The 20683-nt window shown below is 42.9% G+C and overlaps 4 protein-coding genes across 7 annotated transcripts; 2 read left to right on the top strand and 2 right to left on the bottom strand.

Moving 5' to 3' along the window:
- Nucleotides 1-85: 85 nt before the first annotated feature.
- Nucleotides 86-4293, bottom strand: gfi1aa (growth factor independent 1A transcription repressor a). 2 transcript variants are annotated; one of them, XM_049748100.2, is made up of 6 exons: nucleotides 4064-4293; nucleotides 3757-3933; nucleotides 2028-2395; nucleotides 1830-1967; nucleotides 1321-1486; nucleotides 86-1198 (listed from the first exon to the last, which is right to left on the bottom strand). In XM_049748100.2, the coding sequence occupies exons 1-6, from the start codon at nucleotides 4173-4175 to the stop codon at nucleotides 1020-1022; spliced, it is 1140 nt and encodes a 379-aa protein (XP_049604057.1). In that variant the 5' UTR covers nucleotides 4176-4293; the 3' UTR covers nucleotides 86-1019. The 2 variants fall into 2 exon arrangements, with proteins under 2 accessions (XP_049604057.1, XP_049604058.1); XM_049748101.2 differs by lacking the exon at nucleotides 3757-3933.
- A 3084-nt stretch (nucleotides 4294-7377) lies between these two features.
- rpl5a (ribosomal protein L5a) lies at nucleotides 7378-9967 on the top strand. Its single transcript, XM_049748086.2, has 8 exons — nucleotides 7378-7530; nucleotides 7749-7818; nucleotides 8192-8307; nucleotides 8380-8514; nucleotides 8639-8841; nucleotides 9303-9480; nucleotides 9597-9688; nucleotides 9821-9967. Exons 1-8 carry the CDS (start codon nucleotides 7528-7530, stop codon nucleotides 9921-9923), a joined length of 900 nt encoding a protein of 299 aa, XP_049604043.1. The 5' UTR covers nucleotides 7378-7527; the 3' UTR covers nucleotides 9924-9967.
- Nucleotides 9968-10109: 142 nt separating this feature from the next.
- Nucleotides 10110-15203, bottom strand: dipk1aa (divergent protein kinase domain 1Aa). Its single transcript, XM_068648640.1, has 6 exons — nucleotides 14674-15203; nucleotides 13844-13978; nucleotides 13221-13328; nucleotides 12002-12178; nucleotides 11784-11915; nucleotides 10110-11681 (listed from the first exon to the last, which is right to left on the bottom strand). Exons 1-6 carry the CDS (start codon nucleotides 14725-14727, stop codon nucleotides 11001-11003), a joined length of 1287 nt encoding a protein of 428 aa, XP_068504741.1. The 5' UTR covers nucleotides 14728-15203; the 3' UTR covers nucleotides 10110-11000.
- Nucleotides 15204-15383: 180 nt separating this feature from the next.
- mtf2 (metal response element binding transcription factor 2) lies at nucleotides 15384-20601 on the top strand. Of its 3 annotated transcripts, none has more exons than XM_049748083.2 (15): nucleotides 15384-15629; nucleotides 16320-16506; nucleotides 16621-16702; nucleotides 16900-17010; nucleotides 17094-17194; nucleotides 17293-17411; nucleotides 17512-17607; nucleotides 17717-17785; nucleotides 17991-18114; nucleotides 18254-18321; nucleotides 18404-18559; nucleotides 18699-18789; nucleotides 18907-18965; nucleotides 19075-19173; nucleotides 19269-20601. In XM_049748083.2, the coding sequence occupies exons 1-15, from the start codon at nucleotides 15625-15627 to the stop codon at nucleotides 19633-19635; spliced, it is 1734 nt and encodes a 577-aa protein (XP_049604040.1). In that variant the 5' UTR covers nucleotides 15384-15624; the 3' UTR covers nucleotides 19636-20601. The 3 variants fall into 3 exon arrangements, with proteins under 3 accessions (XP_049604040.1, XP_049604039.1, XP_049604038.1); XM_049748082.2 differs by having other exon boundaries at nucleotides 15387-15629; nucleotides 17296-17411; nucleotides 19260-20601; XM_049748081.2 differs by having other exon boundaries at nucleotides 15388-15629; nucleotides 19260-20601.
- Nucleotides 20602-20683: the final 82 nt, after the last annotated feature.

Genomic DNA, 20683 nt, shown 5'->3' with positions numbered 1-20683 from the left:
TGGTGTTTTTTCTTGTATTACAGCATATTGTTAAGATTTTTAATCCAATCAGATGTCAGTTTTTGTGTGTTGCCATGTTATTTTAATCTGCCCAGGGCCTTCAGAATTATTTGTGCTGGTCCATGTAAATTTTGTTAGCAATAGGAATATTTTATTAATCAATGTTCATATTCATCCTGACAGGAGCAGAATTTTTCTATCCTCTAATTGGTTGGGAGGAGCAAAACTCAAGAGTCCAGTTTGACAAGCAAAACATGTCTTTAGTGATCTGACAAATCCATTCATTTAATAATCAGCATCTCTGGTGAGTCTGATGTATGTTATTTATTGTGTGTATGTTTTGCCATGTCATTCGATAAATATCGCGCAGCGTTAGCTAGGAAATCACTTCCTAGGACCTTTGAGAGCTTGGAATATTGCATGCGTGTCAAAACAAATCACACCTGAGATTTCACAGTACAAAATGACTTGGTGTGGACACGATGCTTATCACCGCACTGGAGGATATTTAACATTGGTCATAAAAGTGAGGTGAGTCCAGTTGACTTCCTTCACAGGCTGCTTTATGGCACTAATTTTAGTTGTTGTACGGGTATGCTATTTGATTTTGACCAGATGGCAGTCAGACCCTTTGGTTCAGGTGATGTGACTTGTCAGTGAGATTAGGAACGTGATTGATGCGTCACATAGTTTAACACTTTTTTTATTTTTTTATTTAACAACACTTAACTATGCGTCAAATAGTTTAACACTTTTTTTTTTAATTTAACAACACTTAACTAAGGATGCATTCTAATCTTAAAATGTCAATTGTTTTAACAGATAATTGAATGAGTGGATACAAACTTAATAAAGCATAACAAATAACATGAACATAAGAATAATAACACCTTGTGCGGTATTGCCAGGCTAAATAATAACAATAAATAGTCAACAACACAATCGACTTTATATGTGTCTGGCTAGCAATAACTACGTGAAAGAACAAAAAGTGCAATTAAGGCTCTGAAAGGAAGGCATTATTTGAGTCCGTGCTGAGTCTCCTTGTGTCTCCTGAGGTCGACTTTCCTCTGGAAGCCTTTTGTGCAGAGGTCGCAGGTGAAAGGCTTGAATCCTGTGTGCTTTCGGCTGTGCGTGATCAAGTTGGAACTCTGGCTGAAGGCCTTGCCGCACACTTGGCACTTGTGTGGCTTCTCGCCTGCACGCAAAAGGAAAGTCATCTTTCACACGTCTCTTTGCTGACCGCGATTTTTGTAACATGTCTTGTACTAGTGTGTACAAGTTATGCTACTAGTAAGAACAAAGCATTTCCGTGTTTACCTGTGTGGATGAACGTGTGCTTTTTCATGTCGGACTTCTGATGGAACCTCTTCCCGCAGTACTGACACGGGTACGGCCGCGTGTTCGAGTGGATGAGAAGGTGCGTGGACAGTGTGGATGAGCGCTTGAAGCTTTTGCTGCAGATTTTGCAGCTGAAGCTTCTCTCCTGTGCATGCAAGATATATTTTGTTTTTCACACAAGCAGACATGCGAGCCTCAGTTTGAAAGGGAAGTTGATCTTTCACAACCTTTGAGCCACTGCGCACCATTTACATGAGAAAAGATTTACACCGCCCCACCTTATGAAAATGTCCACAAAAGTACAGTAGATATAAAAAGTCTACACCCCCCCCCCCCCCACCCGTTCAAATGCCATGTTTTTGTGATAAAGAATGAGATCAGGATAAATCAACAGGGGTGTGTAGACTTTTTATGTTAACTGTACATGTGCTGCAGTATAATGCTTATCTATAAAATCCCGTGATACTCCCAATGTATTGGCCACATACCTGCGAGTGTACCGCCCTGTGTTGGTCTAGGCTGACGGCATGGCCGAAGGTTTTACTGCAAATCCCGCACTCGAAGGGACGCGTCCCACTGTGTGACCGCCTGACGTGTACCTCCAGGCCGTGGGGCGTGGAGAACACCTTTTGGCCAAAAAAAAATATCTATCCATCTTTGTATTATGGCAGGTAAGGTAACATTACCTTGTAACACTTGAGGCACTTATAGGAGCCTTCAGGATCGAGCTGGTTGATGCACATAAACTCCTCTTCACGCTTGATGATTTCAGACCCATGCTGCTTCTCTTTTAGATCCCCAAAAATGTCAGCATTCCTCATCCCGCACATCCGTTGGATTTGGATGGGAGCTGAACAGTCCTGGTAGCATCCTTTGGTCCGAGGTTCTGGGCGGCCGCGCTGCAGCTCCGGCTGGTGCAAGTACCGGGGGTACGGAGCCGGGACCGTGTCCCTCAGGTCTGACACGGGATAGGAGGACCAGGGGTAAGCGGGGAAGAGGGACATTTTGAAGTGGTGTCCGTCCTTCACGGTGGGTGTGGAGCATTCCTCAGAATCTGAAATGTTGTCAAATGTGAGTGGAGAGGTGCATTTACTGCTGCTAACTCTTCAAGCAACAGATATTTGATCACAAACAGTGCAGCAACACATGTAAACATCGCGTAAACATTATACGTTAACTACTCACTCGCATATATTCTTTATCCTCTACAAAGAAATACTCATCATGCCTGTGATACTGCCCTCCGGTGGCCAAGTCGCACACACCACAAGGAGCCACAATTAATCATGATGGAAAAAGTGAATAATTCTTTGTGTTCCATTGAATTGTGTTATTAAGTTATGTTTTTATGATAAGGCAGAGTGATATTTTCCTTATTTGAAATTACATTACAAAATGTTTTTTTTTTGGTGATGGAGACTGTTACAGATTAATTGCTTTCCATTCATTCCAACAGCCAAAGATTTGACACAAATAATCTAAGATTTAGCCATCCAGAGAAATAGAAAAAAGACAGGACTCAGTAGAAATGGAATCATCGTTCGTTGCATTACTGACCAAAGTTAGTCATCTCTTCTATTTTTTTTCCCAATAGTTTGAGGAAATGTGTGACTCAAACTAATTCAACTTAGCTCCTCACATTATAAGAAAAAGTTATATTTATAAAACTGTTGCCTAAATTGTCCTCCAATTCTGGAGTGACACATATAACAAAACTAAACATCCTTTTATTAAGTTTTGATATGGAAGTTAAGGTCAACTGTTAAAAGTTGTCTCTTATACAATATTTTATATTCATCGTGTATATATTAAACACAAGTATATTCTTTCTCTTTAACTGGTGATGAATCATGTATTCCATTTTGATTTAGGTGTATAGTGACATGGTACAATGAATTAAATGGAAAAAAATTAGACTGAAATAAAATATAATGAAATGGCATGAAGGGAAACATCATCAAAAATATGATATGGCCGATTATATTTAATTTTGATTTTGGTGCTTATTTGATACTGATAGATACAAGTCCAATGATTTAAGTTAAATAATTAGCACTGCATTTAGGACAGCATTAGTCTAAACAAAATAAATACATAAATAAAATCATGCGTTATAGCCAGTCAAAAAGTGAGTCAATAAAAATAATAGGAAAACAATGTAAAACTAAAAATGAGATTTTTGGACTTTGTGCTATTTGCAACTTTTGTATTTGAGCAAATAACCACCATTTCCTAGTGTTATTATGTATAATATTTATATATACAATTTTATTTTGTAAACCTCAACATTTTAACAGTTTACCCTCATGTCCAAGTCCAAATTGAACGTTTTCACGTATAGTAATTAGGGTAGTTTAGCTTGTCAGTTAGTTTCGGTTAAAATGTTAAATAAACACGGCATAATTTGAATGAGACCTGGAGAGTTGGACGGCGACGGAGGATGCCACAAATCACAGTCCGAGGTTCTGTCGCTCGCTCCGTAGCTCAGCGGCGAGCTGGACGGCACTGAACACGGGGACAGAACCTGGGGCCCGGTGGACGGCCTGTCCGTAGTCACGGCCTCCAAACTCGAGTCCGCTTGACATTTTGTCTCTAAAGTTACGAACAGAAGATATTGTCTTTTCAAAATCGATTCCTTTGATATTGAATTTAAAAATATTCGTTGATTGAAGGTGGAATACGAATTGTTACGTGATAACGTGTGTAATTACGCATGACCAACCTGTGCTTATATGAGCCAGAAGCTTATCCAAACCGATGTAGACGTCGTCCAGATATCGGGGCTGGTGGTAGCTGTGGGCCCGCTTACTCTTCACCAGGAAAGACCTCGGCATCTTGCTTACAGTGAGTCAGAATCAACTCTGTGTGTACTGTGTGTACTTGTCACTACCTCTCACTTGACCCGAGCGCTTCTAAACTCTTTGAGCGATTTGGGGTTGGGATTTTTTTTTTTTTTTTTTTTTTTTTTTTTTTAGGGCCATTACGCATGCGCAGAGAGAGCGCAGTGCTTGCCAGGTGTCGCGTGGCACGTGGCCAAGTGTCCTCCCTTCTAGAAGCTACATACAGATACATTTACTCACGTTTAACTAAATCAAAATCAATTGATATATATATATATATATATATATATATATATATATATATATATATATATATATATATATATATATATATATATATATATATACATACACTCGGTCAGAGCCATCACTTTAGGAACAGTTATTTTATGCTCACTATATTATTTATTATTGTTTTTGTCGTGTGCAGTAGTGTATAATTATACTATAATGTTACTATGATAAAGAATCAGATTGATTTTTTTCCCCCAGTATTTTATTCGCAAACTAGCACATTGTGAAATACACATTGTGGTTATAAGTTATGACCACAATGTGTATTTCACGACATGGTTTATGTGTCTAGACACTTATTATCGGGGTTGTACTTTACTGTAATGTATGACTGCATCACCTTTTAATGATATCGAAGTCTAATAGAATTCAAAACATATATTTACAATGTTGTCAAATGCACTTCTTTGCAGTGTTTTCCCAATACTTTGAAATGAAAGCTAAGATGAGGCTCAGACAAATAGAGCGTAAGTGACATGTGAATACAATCAGACCTAAAATGAGCTTGTGTGTGTATCATGGATGACCCAAGCAGGTTGATCCATAGAGGCCTCGTTGTTTGGCTGCTTGTAAGTCGATCCCGTTAATGAGCCGGTCGCCCGGTCGGCAGCCTTGCGCAACAGCCTGCCGGTGGAGACTTGAGGTGTAACTTTACAGTTGCTCTGCTTCATCTTACCAGCACTGACTTCAGCCTGATTGTTTTACACTATTAAAGCCACCCCCCCCCCCCTCCACCTGACATGCACTCAATTAGCCTGCCTTGCCGATTGGAATGGGACACAAACACAAACATAACATTTGTTAAGAAATCTGTCAGTTTCAAATCCTATCAGAGATTTAGGCTGCACGGCCAAGGTCAAAGTGGTGTGGATTTGTGTCCCGTGTGGGAAGCCAGGTTGTTTGATGCAGCTGACGCAAGCATGATATAGAACACATGGCCCCGTACTCACAGTGCACTGATACTGCAGCCGACACACACACACCAAAGTTGCCGACTTGTTTTCAAGGGATGGTGCTAAAGGCTTTGTTGCTACAAAGCAAAGAAAAAAAAATAATTTACTGCATTAAAATTGGGAATAATGCAATTAATCTGTTCCCCACAAAACATCACCCAAAAAGACTTGTAATAAAAAAAATGGAATGTGAAGAACTAAACTGCATCTTAACAGACATTGTGCTTCTCCTCTTGGTGTGCACACCTTGGCCACTAGGTGGCAGTACATAATGATAGACGAAGACGCTAACAACAAAGCTGCAATAAGCGCTGTTTAAATGTTTGGAATTATTTCAGCTTCAATGCTAGTTTCATTAGCCCATCTGTGGTGTTTTGCATAGTGTGTTAGCATTAAGCTAGTAGCCTTACATGAGATGGAATATTTGAACAAGCACAGGTAGCAATCCATACTCTGTGGAAGCAATTTTAAAGCAAATAAATAAATGATTCTATCTGATAAGCTACCAAGAGCCTTTGTGAAACAGATTTTCTTAATAAACACACACGGGATTTATGAACCAAAAGCCCGAACTGTCAAACTGATCCTCCCCTGGTCGGAGTTTTTGTTTAGTCCGTTTGTCCTGCATCTCAATGCAAACCACAAATTGCTATCTCATCCCCTCACAGGTTCCTTCGACTGCTGCAGCCTAACCGCAGACTGGCAACCGCCTCAACACTCCCCCCCCACCTACATCTCTGCATGACACTCCATTCTGATTTGAGTCATTTCCCCCCCCCCCCCCCCCCCCATGAGCAACCTGCAATGGTAAGTTGGGCATTTTACTTCAGTAAGCTTGAAAAACAGAAAATTACTGTTAGGAATGAATTAGTACAATTTCACAGCCAAACTTTCAGTTGCCCCAAGTGCAAACCGCAGTGTGAACGCAGTGAATATGATTTTTTGGATGTCACTCACCACCAGACACTTGTTCTTCTTTTACACAGGAGCTGAGTTTATTTCTTTTGCATGCACACAAGTATCTGTATCAGTACTTTTCCCACCTCTGATTAGTTGACCCAGCATAGGTCAGATCCTTGAAAGTGTGAACAACGGAAGAAACACTCCACACCAAACTGGATGCTGGGATTTATGATTTAAACAGTCTACAAATCAGCCCCCCTCATCCATCACTGTGATCAGCAAGCAGCCCGTTTCTGGTTGTAAATCAAGCCCTGGAGTCTGGATGTGAAGAAAGCTGCGCACTACTTCCTGGTCATTGTGTGTCTCTGTGCGTGTCTTTTGTGGGGGTGTTTGAAAGGTCAGAGGTCATGACTGTGGCTCGTTCATATGTTTATACAGGTGTTTATTTTCTCTCTGAAAATTTTCAAGGCAACAAACTTTGCTATATTTTAAGTAGTACTGTCTGCTGTGTAATTGCTTCAGCAGTCAGATAACTGGAAATTTACTTTTTCCTAATTGTGAAATCAGTTCTGCAGAAACCAAGGTTAAACATCTTTGAAAAAGCGGCCCGCAAGCGTGACTTTGACTTTTCTTATCACTGTATGAGAATGCCAGCGAATGACACAGAGATACTTTATCTGACTGAAACTGTAAAGCAGAAGATTTTTGTTCTGCTTTTTGGTTTAATTTTGTTTTGTCATTTCATCGTTCATAGTTCTTCATTTGATTAAGGAAAGATTTTTATAGAACGCAGAGATAATATAAATCCTATTCTGGCCTTCCTCCATTGGCGCTCTGTGCACTTTAAATTTCATAAAGACTTTTTTTTGGGTCATTTTTTTAAATTTCTAAATGGTCTACTGAAGTCTAAACGGAAGCTCAGAAGGAACAGGACACTTTCGGTCCCAAACTATGGAAAATGCAAAAGTTTGTAATATATCGATTTTTTTGTTGAATTCTGTATCACTAATTTAAAACAAAACGGAACGTATGTTTGTATTGTGCTGCCCTCTGTTGGTTTGTCGTGTTACCGCCAATGCTGTAGGGGGCGCTTCTGTGCCGTGGCGGCCCATGATTAAACCATCGGCTAGTTTCCGGTTCATCGTACCATATATTGTCATTGAATCGGAGTGAAAAAAGTTAAAAAACCCTTTAAAATGGTGAGTTAACCTTTATAATTTTTAAAGATTTTCAACCTTTGAGTGTGTATACGTGTGGATTCTTATGTTAAACGGGTGTTTGCGGTGGTTTGGTGGTCGGATGGCGTTTGATAGATCCCGGGTGTTTACTTCCAGCGTGGCATTCTCATCATCGCTGGACGAGCTGACCTGATCTTAGCAAAACCGTGTTTGGATCTGAACGCTTCGGTTCTTTTCAGGGTTTCGTGAAAGTGGTGAAGAACAAGGCTTACTTCAAGAGATTTGAAGTCAAATTCAGGCGAAGGAGAGGTATAAAGTAATTCACAACTTTGCTCATGTATTTGCTGATTTAAAGTACAGGTATGTTTTCAAATGTAGGGGAAAAAAACAATGAAAAAGTCTTCTGGGAAAAATAACAATCCAGTACAGATATGACACATCTACTTATTATTTGTACTTGAGTATTATGCTTTTTGGTGTTCTGCTTCTTGATTATGATCCCACCTGGTATCTATCATTTAATAAAATTATATATGCTGAAATAATGATTACCCCATTGAAACAACAAAGCGAAAAATCCAGCAACAAAGAATTTAAAAAATCAAATTAACTTTGTGTACGTGTTCACAAATGCACTCCAGTTGTATTTACCATTTGTCAAAGTAACCATTTTGTTTTCCAGAGGGCAAAACGGACTACTATGCTCGCAAACGCCTGGTTGTACAGGACAAGAATAAATACAATACACCCAAATACCGATTGATCGTCCGCTTATCCAACAGGGATATCTGCTGCCAGGTCTGCTCCGAGAAGACGTGATTAGGTCTCAAATACTCTGATGACGCTCTTAACGATTATGTCTCTTGACAGATTGCTTATGCAAAGATCGAGGGAGACCACATTGTGTCTGCCGCTTATTCCCACGAGTTACCTAAATATGGCATCGCTGTAGGTCTCACAAACTATGCCGCCGCCTATTGCACCGGACTGCTGCTTGCCCGCCGGGTAAGAAAGCATTTTTAATTGTGCTTTTATGTTCCTACCTATTGTTGCATCATTTCACGCTCGTGTTAAAAATAAATGAATGTGACGTATTTGATTGCTCAAAGGGATATTCTCTTTGTCCTAGCTGTTGCACAAGTTCGGCATGGATCAGGTGTACGAGGGTCAGGTGGAGGTGACGGGCGATGAGTTCAACGTGGAGAGCGTAGACGGTCAGCCGGGGGCCTTCACCTGCTACCTGGATGCGGGCCTGGCCAGAACCAGCACGGGCAACAAAGTGTTTGGAGCGCTGAAGGGGGCGGTAGACGGAGGGTTGGCCATTCCTCACAGGTCAGTGGTCGATGATTTCTGGAGATCATTCTTGCGGTGATGGATTGATCAGGTGGTTCTTTGCATCTTGATGATGATCCCAAGCACGCTGAGCAAAACGTAGTTGGTCCTTCGTTTGCATTGGCTGATGTTTATTGTCCTTTCAAGACGGGGCTGAGAGAAGCAACAGAATCAGCAGACCTGATTTGATCAATATCAATTAAGTCAGTCATTTACTGTCTTTAATCCCCCATTTTTAAATAAACAAAGGGCGGATTTGATATTAGAAATTTTAATTGTAAAATCTATTTTGAGCATGTTCCATAGTTATGCACATCACTGACTTATTGCATATAGATCAACAAGGATACTTTGTACTAACTATGTTTGACCAAATAATCCAAATTGGATTCTGGATTATTAATAATCCAGTATTTGGTTTGAAAATCTATGATGAGATCTCTTCTGCCCGTCATTCACAGTCTGAAACGCTTCCCTGGTTACGACGCCGAGAGCAAAGAGTTTAACGCCGAGCTGCATCGGAAGCACATCATGGGCATGAACGTGGCCGACTACATGTCGCACCTGATGGAGGAGGACGAGGATGCCTACAAGAAACAGTTTTCGCGCTTCATCAAGAACGGAGTCGCACCGGACACGGTACGAATTTTCTCGCTTGTGGGCAGTCCAGCCAAAACACAAAAAGGCGAGCTTCAGTGAATTGTGTGGGAAATTTTCCATTTTTTGAACATGACATTTTTTTGCACACTTATCAGATCGAGGAAATGTACAAAAAAGCGCACGCCGCCATCAGAGCGAATCCCGTTCACGAACAGAAACCCAAAAAAGAAGTCTTGAACAAAAAGAGGTGGGTTTTTTATTATTATTTCATAAGCAAAATCCATCATACTCCTGGTGATTTTATTTTTAACTGCCTGCTGAGCTCTCATCCAACAATTGAATATTAATGGTGCCACTCTTTGCTCTTCTCTGGGGGCAGATGGAACCGGCCCAAAATGTCCCTGGCACAAAGGAAGGACCGCGTCCGGCAGAAAAAAGCCAGTTTCTTACGAGCGCAAGAGCTAGAGGCCGGGGACGGGTAGCGCTTTGGCGCATCACAAATAAATCTACAGTAGTGCAAAATCAACTTCGGTGTTTGTCATTTGATAGTTTGTGGAACGAGCGCCCTAAGTTTATTTTAGTCGCGCTACATCTTGAAATTTCACCCCTCAGCTGTTTAGTTTTCCCATCTAGTGATTTAAAAAAAAAAAAAGAAACCAGGCGTGTGGTTAAAGACAGCAAAATAGTGTGTACTGTATTCGCAGTTGTGCAAAATCATGCAATGTATTTTTCGGTTTGAACATCTTACTCCACACAGCAGCATTGAACACTCCTTCAGCTTTTTCCACAGATGAATTTTCCAAAGTTACTTCAAAGGACCTCGTGCATTTTTTGCCTTCAAGTGCAGCCACAGATCTTCACTCAGCACATTCGGACAACTACTTCACGTTTTATGGCACAGTGATGGGTGAAACCCAAAACGGATGCAGTATGATAACGAGCTCGTTGTTTTTCTCGAGAAAAAATGAGCAGCTAACATTCACAAATGTTAATGAAAAGTTAATGAGTAGTCAAGGCCCAAAACTGGGAAGGGAACACTTTTTAGTGTCACAAGGCAACAATTGTGCTTCTATATTGTAGATTGACCACCCAGTTGCTTAGCAAATTCCAAAATGTCCCACTGAGTACCAAATCCAATAAAAATGTGACAGTGAAGAAGCATTTGGCTTCCAAATGTGGAACAAAACCATCATGAATCACTGTTAGTTTTGACACTTCCAAAAAAGAATTAGAATGGAACATCCACAAGACATTTTTCCATGAGTACCTAACCTGCTAAGTTTCAACATATTCATGAATACGTTGACAAAAATAAGCATGCAAAAGTCATCACATTAAATGGGGACCTTACATTTAGTTGATACTACACAAACCCAAATTAATTAAAACAAATTAAGACGCATGAATTGGAGTGTTGTGATTCCTTCTGTTCATCTGTTATTAAACAGTTGGACAAGTCCGTGCAAAAAGGTGAGAACTCAATTGACATTTTTGGATGAGTAGTGTAATCACTTCATTCAATGTGCTCTAGTATCACAGCATGGACAGATGAGACGTGGTCATGAGTCCTTGGTGTGCGAGATCTGTCTCCACAGCAGAGCCTTCAAGTTGTTGAGAAGCAGCGAGTGCTCCATGTTCAACTGGCCGGCGTCGCCCTTGAGGGCCATGCAAGCGTACAGCTGCCTTTCCAGCTCCTCCCGCAGGGTGGATGGCGCCCCGTGCAGCAGGTAGTCCTTCAGCGTACTGCACGCTTTGGCCAAATTGGGCCGGACGGGCTCCTCCCTGCAGTGTTTCTCTACGCCGTCGCACGACGTCCGGCAGTCTGCGCCGTACACGCAGTCGGCGTCTGTCTCGCAGCGTCGCGCCCGCATACCCCGCCGGAACTGGCTTTCTGGCACCACCGCCCGGGCGTCGGTGAGACGCAGCTCGTGACCGTCGGTGTACCCGAAGCGGACCGCCGCCAGGTCGCAGATGAGGAAGCTGCCGTACGTACCGTGGAAGACGTCCTCCACCAGCTCCAGGAGACCCATGGAGATCTTGGCTTTGCGAGGCCACGAGGGGGTAAACCACTGGTCCATGGTGCGCTGTAAGCCACCGGGGACCCAGGAGACCAGCGGCCAGGGGACCGAGAAGCCATACAGGGGCTTGTGAGGAACCCTTTCGGTCATGTAGAGGTCACCGCAGTAGCCGAGGAGGCGCGGCGTGTGCCCGCGTTCCTGAAGCAGCAGGCCCAGAAGCACCTGCGAGAAGATTCAAGTCAACGACTCAAGTACAAGTAGCTAAGTAATTGTTGTTTGCTACTTCCCAACACTACTACAATGCAAATATTGATCTTATTTGACCTCATCAATCTGCAGGAGGGCCCAGGTGGAGCGAGCTTCCGGCAGGGACACTTTTCCGTCTTTGTTGCCGTCCGCCACGGACAAGATCACGCTCACCAGGCTGCCGAGGTTAGGCTGATCTCCAAGCTTGGACTAGAAAGGTCACACACGCACACGTCACCGCTTGGGAATCAATTGTATGTATTTGTTCACTTCCTGACGGGAAAAAAAAATACTACCTTGATGTGATTAAAAACCATCTCTCGGAACTTCTCCACCGACGTGCCTTTGGTAGGAGTATCGAAGATAGGCACCTCACGGTGTGGCTGTGGCTCCTCGCCAATCTCATAGTGCGCCACTTTTCCCAAATGACAGCGAATGATCCCTTCGTGATCTCCCCAACTTCCGGTGTACACCTGATTTAAAAACAGCAAAATATTTACCGTATTTGCCGGTGTACAGGTCGACTCGGTGTATAAGTCGACCCCCTAAAATTCGACGGAAATTTACGATTTTATGATATATCCTTTGTATAAGTCGAGCTCAATTGTTGCATTATATTAAACTTCAAAATTCAATATGGGAAATTTATTGACGAAATGTGTTCAAATTCCGGGAGGCCGTGCGCATGCGGCTGTTTATAAGCACCGCGGAGGAGATCGCGGCCGGCGAGCTCGCGTACGCCGCCCGGCACCAACGGGAGGCCGGAAATAGCTCCAAGCCGAGCGGATCGGCACTTTATAAGCACCGCGGAGGAGATCGCGGCGCCTCATTCGACTTCCAGCGGCCGGCGAGCTCGCGCACGCCGCCCGGCACCAACGGGAGGCCGGAAATAGCTCCAAGCCGAGCAGATCGGCACTTTATAAGTACCGCGGAGGAGATCGCGGCGCCTCATTGGACTTCCAGCGGCCGGCGAGCTCGCGCACCCGCCCGGCACATCCGGGAGGCCGTGCGCACGCGCCAAGTGGCCGAAAATAGCCCCCGCCGAGCGGATCGGCTGTTTATAAGCACCGCGGAGGAGATCGCGTCGCCTCATTGGACTTCCAGCGGCCGACGAGCTCGCGCACCCGCCCGGCACATCCGGGAGGCCGTGCGCACGCGCCAAGTGGCCGAAAATAGCCCCCGCCGAGCGGATCGGCTGTTTATAAGCACCGCGGAGGAGATCGCGGCGCCTCATTCAACTTCCAGCGGGCCGCGCACTCGCGCACGCCGCCCGGTTCAAATTTTCTAAGTGCAACGCACAATGAGATGCATGAGAAACGGCCTTGGTTACCATCACATTTGAAGCGATGAATACGAAGTTAAATTTTATGACTCGGTGTATAAGTCGAGGTCGATTTTTTTCGGTCGATTTTGGATCGAAAAAGGTCGACCAATACACCGGCAAATACGGTAGGTTGATTTTGAACAAGTTGTGAATGTGGGTGATCAGGATAAACTTTGCGGATGGGTCCCGACCTGGTTGTTCGGGAGCGTTGACAGACATCTACTCATGTAGAATGTGTCTTTGTCACACAGGCTGCTGCAGGCCGAGCCATCAATAATTCCTCGCTTGTATTTGTCACACTTGAGGGCAAAAAGCACACACACACGCATACCAGTCTGTCAAGTTGATCCACAAACAGGTTTCCAAAGACCTCAAATGAATCAGTCAAATTGTGTTAGTCACAAACAGGTCTGGTAAGCAAGCACCTGCTACCTTAAACAAATATTTGGATTGAAATATTGATTTGCTGCTTCCTATCTGAGCATTTGTTTAATTGTATTTCAGAATAAATGCGCCCTTTCCAGAATTAAAAAAAGTATACTGTGGACTCTGTCACAAAAAGGATTTTAAAACAATCAGGTGTGTTTACCTCGTGAACCTTAACCAGCAAGTAGATAAACGAGTTAAACTGCAATTACCATTCTAAAAGGAGGGCAGCAAAAAATTGTGAGAGGCCTATAAAACAATATTGATGACCAGCCTGACGTATTGTGTAAAAACATCGACGAGCGATCACAACATTGTGGTGTGTGCATTTAATCAATGAGAATCCCACAATGTGGTCGCAATGAACGGAAGCTAATCGATAACTCACAATGGCGTTTTTGCACTGGTGTCCTCTGCACAGCTCCGTGTAGGCCGAGTATTGCACGTATAGTACCCAGCTCCCCACCAGCACCGTCAGCCAGGTGAGGAACAAGTATTTCACCCTTACGAAGGAAATACGAGCCTGCAAAGAGAGAAGAAGAGCAAGAACATGACTCCAATTTTCCTTCGCATCTCTTCATGCTGTTGTGTTTTTGGTACCAAGCCATGTTAACCCTCAGGAGTGTTCAGCGCTCTATGGCGGCAAAGACAAAAGGCCATCGGTATTATGTTCGAATGTTGCCGAGCAACCTGTTGTTCAGAACCCCGAGGAGGTTTCAACCTAGAACTGAACACCAACGATCGAAATTCTTCCCTGTCCTCCTACCTTTTGACATTTTGTAACAGTTGCATTCTTGTGTGTCTTTCATCTCGAATGCTTCACTGTTCTTCCTTTGCAGTGTGAGAGCTGTTATGGTGAAGTTTGTCTTGCCTCAACTCTCACCTCACACACTGCACTGTTTGATCATCTGGCCTGGATTGATGGGAAACTAATCATTTGAAATCTACCTTTAGTGACGTCAGTCATGACACCACTCACAATGCGCAGCCTCCAATGCTCTCTGGGTTGATTGATAAAAACACAATACTGTTGTGCCTGCACTTACAGTTTTGTTATGTTGAAACAAACTCTTAATATCTTCTGATGTGATTATTGAAGCTTTTGGGTCAAGAGCATTAACCGAGGAACGACTCGATCGTTTACCTCCTGCCAGCTGTCAGCCCTGATGTGACAGATTACACACAAAACACATCCAAATATACAGAGAGCTGTCTTACCTGGAAATAGAATGACCTCTTCACCCAGGCCCGTGGAAACAGTGCCTTCGCCATCACAAAAATGGATCATCTCAAAACTGGAGAACATCAGTCAAGATCAGCCACCGCAGGATCAATTGTCTCGCCTCCGCATGCACAACGAATACAAATGATGAATGCACCTTATTTCATTTAGCAAATGTTGCTTTTTGTGGGATGCGGTGCTCTGTCTGTCGGCACATTCATGGCAGCTCCGGTAGTTGCTTTTCCTAAGCAAACCCAAGTTTCCCAAGCAAATCCGATCGACCCAAAAGCAAAAAAACAGCAGCGCAGGATTGGGTCAGTGCGCAGGCGCGGTGAGTACGAAGCAGTATTTAAAAAAGAAAAAGGTAATTTCTAGTCTGCATGAAATAAATTTAAAATATTTTTGCTAGAATACATTTATCTGCGGCTCCAATATGTCAAAATTGAGATTTCTGTTAATTAAAAGCTGTTTCGGCGTGAGCTAATTTCCGTAATCTTTCACAATAAAACCAACATTATTCCCTTTGTACTTCCGTTAAAAGTAAAGCCACATTTCATATGGTGTTTTTTTCTTATTAACAACTGTTTGAACTCATGCCCACCCCCTCAAACTCTTTTGCATGACCCTGGTCGGAAATAGTTTGATGGGGTAAATGAAATTATTTCTAGAAAGCAAATAAACGGATGAGGAAGCGACGCGGCTGTTGCAACTCTTGTCTTCCCACAATGCAATAGCCGAGCCGTCAGCGGGAAACCAAAATGGCGAACATGCCCCGGGTAAATGAGCCGTTTGTTATTTTCTGAGAAAGAAGCAAAGTCCAGACGTTTGGGTCGCTCTCGTTTGTTACAAAACAAAACAAATCGAGGTGACCCAAGAAACACGAGAGCCACACGCGAATATTGACTTTGTTTACTACTCTCGTGAGCTGTAGAAGCGGAGGTGCCCGAATGAGGTATTGTTGTCATGTTTTCCTGTAATGTGGGGGTGTGGGTCCGACTCACTAGTCTAGTGGCTTACTTTAAAACGTAGCTCAATGGATTAATTATTAATTACACTTTGTCTCTGCTTGCGGCTCCAACCATGAAATAATCCGCATTTTGCTTCCTCATTGTCACCTTTAGCCGGGCGGTTTTCAAATTTGACATGTGGCTGAACACAAACAACCATTCAAACAAAGAGGCAGTCCTGAAAGAACATCCAAATAAACAACGAATCTTTTTAAAACCTATATTCTGAACTAAAGTGCGCACAGTCGGTCCATTAATAGCACTTACGAAACGTGTGTAATACAAAAATTCAAGTAACTAAGTATAAGTACTGTAACGTCTGTACTGATTCGTCAGTGTGACAAGAAGGTGCTTTGAGACTTGTCCTAAATTAGAGTTTACATTTTTATTTACAACTCATAAAATACTTAGGACAGAATGGTTGTGATGTCACTTGATGGTTAAAAAACAGTAACACACAAAAATGGCAAAACAAGATGAAATAGATATGTAAGAAATGCTCAACTCAAATTATTAAATATTTAATATAGAGACGGGGTAAGTGAGTTTATATTTTATGGAGTGAAATATTTCAAATGTTCCTGCTGCTAATGTTTTTGCTAATCCATGTCCCCCCTCCACCTGTCCATCCCCAGAGACTCGGGCGTTCTGAGTCATCTGTCCGTCCGTCAGCGATCCCACTCCTCACGGCAGCAGGCTGTTCCCTTGTCCCCCACGAGCCAAGAAAGGGTGGCTTATGGAGAACAGGACAGGTTCAGCGAGGGACAGGATGTCTTGGCCCGCTGGTCAGATGGTTTGATCTACTTGGGAACAATCGCTAAGGTTAGTGTACAAGGACTAACAGTGGCACCTTGACTTGAATTCATTTTTTTTCTTTCTCTCCCAGACAAAAAAAGTAGACAGAATTGATTGAATAGTTTTTCCCGACTCTTGCAGATAGATCGAGACAAGCAGCGATGCTTTGTGGTGTTTGAGGATCGATCCAAATCTTGGGTTCTCTGGAAAGATATTCAAACAGGTAAGCAGGAGCCAATTATTTCTGTACTTTGAAATGTGCCATATAAGTCAAAATATCTTAAATCATTGATTTTCCATTGATTTCAACTTTACTCAATACGTCTCCATATTCTCAATCACTCTTTTGTTACTCTTAACATGTAAAGCATTTCTTTAGCTTCAAGTATTTATTGATTATTTTGTTGTTGTTCAATTCAGGAGACGAAGATGAAGACGATGACGAGTTCGATGACATCGTGTGCTCCATATGTCGGCATGAAACCTCCGAGGAGCCCAATGAGATAGTCATTTGTGACAAGTGTGGGCAAGGTATGCCTTACATTGGGATGAACCGGTAAGTTTTCTTTTTTTTGGTTCACTTTAGTAATTCTAATGTGCTTATCGTCCTTCAGGCTACCATCAGCTGTGCCACTCGCCCATCATTGATGCTGCTGTCATCGACTCGGACGACAAATGGCTTTGCTGTGAATGTCAGCTCACTTCTTTCCCAAAGGTACAGCCCGTTTAGAATTTAAGGGCAACAAACCGCATTTATCACAAGGAACACCGTTTATTTATTATATTTCTTTTAATATATATATTTTTTTGAAGCAGGAGGAGACAGAAACCATGGATCTGTCCTTCCCATACGCACCGGAAGAACTGGTGTGGGATGAAGACCACCGGACCAACTTACAACAGTGCTACTGCTACTGTGGAGGGCCAGGAAAGTGAGTGGCCTAACAAGATGAAATCAAATTTGTCATAGCAGGAGCCCCCTCCATGCAATCGACGTTTTCGTTTGTCTTCTCATGTACCGTATGAAAACAGCTGGTACCTGAAGATGCTGCAGTGCAATAGTTGTGAGCAGTGGTTCCACGAAGCCTGCCTCCGTTGCTTACCCATGCCGATGCTTTACGGAGACAGGTGAGAAGATTTATTAACAGGTTTCTAATTGATTAGCCAGACATCAAATTCCAGAGCAACCATTTTTTAGCCACATCTAACAGAGCATTTGCTTTTCCTTTGCCTTCAGATTTTATCTTTTCATTTGTTCCGTTTGCAACAGTGGACCTGAGTATCTGAGCCGACTGCCTCTTGGATGGTAAGATACTCTTTCCAGGTTTTCGAAATCCCAAAGCAGTCCACCCAAAACACACACACACACATACACTGAATTTACAACGTTAAAATGTGCTTTGTCGCCATCTACTGGCTGTACGGGAAAAGCTCCAAACTTGACTCCCAAAATGGAATTGAAAATGAAATTATGCTTGGATGTGGCTCCATAACTAACGGAAATGCTGCAGGGAGGATGTGACACACCTGAGCCTGTACAACCTGACAATGATCCACAAGAAGAAGTACTTTGATTCCGAGCTGGACCTGATGGCCTACATCAACAACAACTGGGAGCTGCTGCAGCTTGGTGAAGTAAGGACCATAATCACAGGTTGCATTTTCATCAAAGTCAAGAAACCTTTTGACACAGTCTGATGTTTGCTTTTTTGAATATACGTTTTGACTTCCACAACTTTTAAAACCTGGATTGCCTTTGTTGCAATGTCAACAGCTTGCCGACACTCCAAGATCAACGCGTTTTGCGTATGTTCTTGAGGCTTTAAACAGCAACACAACCAAGTAGGTTCTTGTCATTTTGGCCTGCATTTCTGATACTGAAAAAAAGGCCTAAAAGTAACCATTCTTTTTTTGCCTCTGCTAGGTTCATGTCAGGAAAAGAGGTAAAGAAGAAGAAGCACTTGTTTGGGCTGAGGGTTCGATTCCCTCCCACTCCCCCCAGTGGAGACCATCCAGTAAGCAGACTGATGGGGCGCCCCTCGCATGGCATCAACTCAAACAAATCGCTGTCTGGCATGAGGTAAGATGCCAAGTGTTTTTTAATTTTTTTTTTATATACATATAGATCTGATGTTTACATTGTAGTCGTATTTATGATATTAATGATGAAACTATTTTACTCTGCGTGAACTGTTACTTTTACCATCTTAACTAACCAGAGCACAGAAGAAGTCCAAAAAGAGGAAGCAAGCAACTCATTCACTGGAGCAGCAGGCCAAACGCAGATGTTCCAGTGAACTCCTGTCCCAGGTGTGTACATTTGTATTTAGTAGTGGGCAGGAACTAAGTATTACTGTATTGTTTGTTTCCTCTCGGAGGAAAAACTTGTCGTACGAGAAATGACAACTTGTTTTGATCATCTGACAGGAACTAAGAAAGCCCACAGCACTAGAATCTCCCTCACTGGATCACTTTTCGTCCGTCAAGTAAGGGAACATGCTGCCAATTACAAAGCACGGCCTTTCAGATGACAAATTCTCGAGTGACTCATTTAAACGTTTCGTCTTTTTTCGCCTCTCTCACTCGGTGCTCCAGGAGCGAGCGGTCTTTTCTGTCATCTCAAACCTCAGATGCAGAGTCGATTGGCGCCCTGAGCACCTCGGAAACTACCTCAAGCCTCTCGAGGCCGTCCAGGTAAGCCGGCGACGTCAGCTTTGATGATAGAGAGGGGTCAGTTGTGTTTGAATAATAAACACTGCTTTAAAACTCAACTTGTGTAGCCTGTGCAGCTCCAACAGGACCCAGATGACGACTTCCACCGTGCTCCTTTCCCCTCCACTCTTAAAAAGAAAACGCGGGCGGCCGCGGCTGGTCCCGCCGCCGCACAACCCCGAGAATCTTCCGCTCGGCCAAGCACACCCCATCCCTTCCGGCGCAGATGTTGCAACTCCGCTTCCGGGACTGCACTCTGCAGACATCGTTCACGGCATGGACCCCAACAGCCAGCTGTCCCACCTCAAGAGCTCAATCAGCACCTATTTCGGTGCAGCAGGAAGGCTGGCTTGCGGGGAGAAGTTCAAAGTGCTAGCTCGAAGGGTCACCTTTGACGGCAAGGTGGAGTATCTGTTGCAGTGGGAGGGCGTCACCGCCTCCTAGACTGGCGTCTTGACCGCACACCCATCTTGTAATCAGAGCATTAGTTGTCGTTATCCTTATAGCATAATTACCATGTGTCATTTTTCAGAAAGGGAGGCAAAATGACGTTCATCAAACATGAAGAGTTCGGTTGCGTAAATTCCACATTACTGTGACCTGGATAACTGAGAATGTACCCAGACATTAAGAATTTATGTTTGGCAAACATATTGTTTTTTTTTTTTTTTAGGTTAAAAAATGACTCTGGCAATTATGCTAATAGGCTAATGAAATATGTCCCTTTTCAGTTTATACTGGAGTGTTATGAAGCTTTCTGTAAAGCCTACTGGTTCAGTGCAGCTCACTGTGAATAATACGTTCAAACATATCTACAGTTGGTATGTAAAACTTTGTTGGTATATACGAGGCTTTGGCATATTTGTATCTCTTTGCTCTTTAGCCGTTTTTTTTTTTTTCATGGCTTTACTTGGAATGTTTACAACAAGCCCTCAGTTATGCATAAAACTGTTCAATGCACTGCTCCTTAGGCATACAAAGATATGTTTTATTATTCAGATCAGTTTGTATTTGTCAATTTCAAACCAGCTGAGTATAAAACTACATTTTATTTCCCACGGAATGTAGCCCGTTTAACTTGCCAATCTGGGTCAAGAATAAGGGGAAGTTTTGTTTTGCCACTGATGTTGCACCGTGAATCTTTTGTGTCCACTTGGATAACGTTTATTTTTGTACAGTGCAGAGTTATAATGTCTCTCTATACTTGTATTCTTGACAACAAAAGTTCTTCAGCAGGCTGTGTTTAGGCCATTCTATAAGATACGTGCGTGCATTGTGCTTAATTTCAGGCTCCACCTTTTTGGCAACTGAATACTTATTTTAAGTGGTGTGATTTAAATCTTTAAGGACCTATAACGTTTTGTTTTTCCTTGTTTTGATAATCAAAAAATAAAAAGTTAAAAAAACTAACTTGTTCTCTGCATTTAACCCATCAGCATGTGATTTTGATCCAGAGAGGGGAGAGCCAATTCCAACCCCTGATTACCAAGCA

The sequence above is a fragment of the Syngnathus scovelli genome, chromosome 17 (genome assembly GCF_024217435.2).
Source record: "Syngnathus scovelli strain Florida chromosome 17, RoL_Ssco_1.2, whole genome shotgun sequence".
Classification (NCBI taxonomy): Eukaryota; Metazoa; Chordata; class Actinopteri; order Syngnathiformes; family Syngnathidae; genus Syngnathus; species Syngnathus scovelli.
This window is presented reverse-complemented; position numbering and strand designations above follow the sequence as displayed.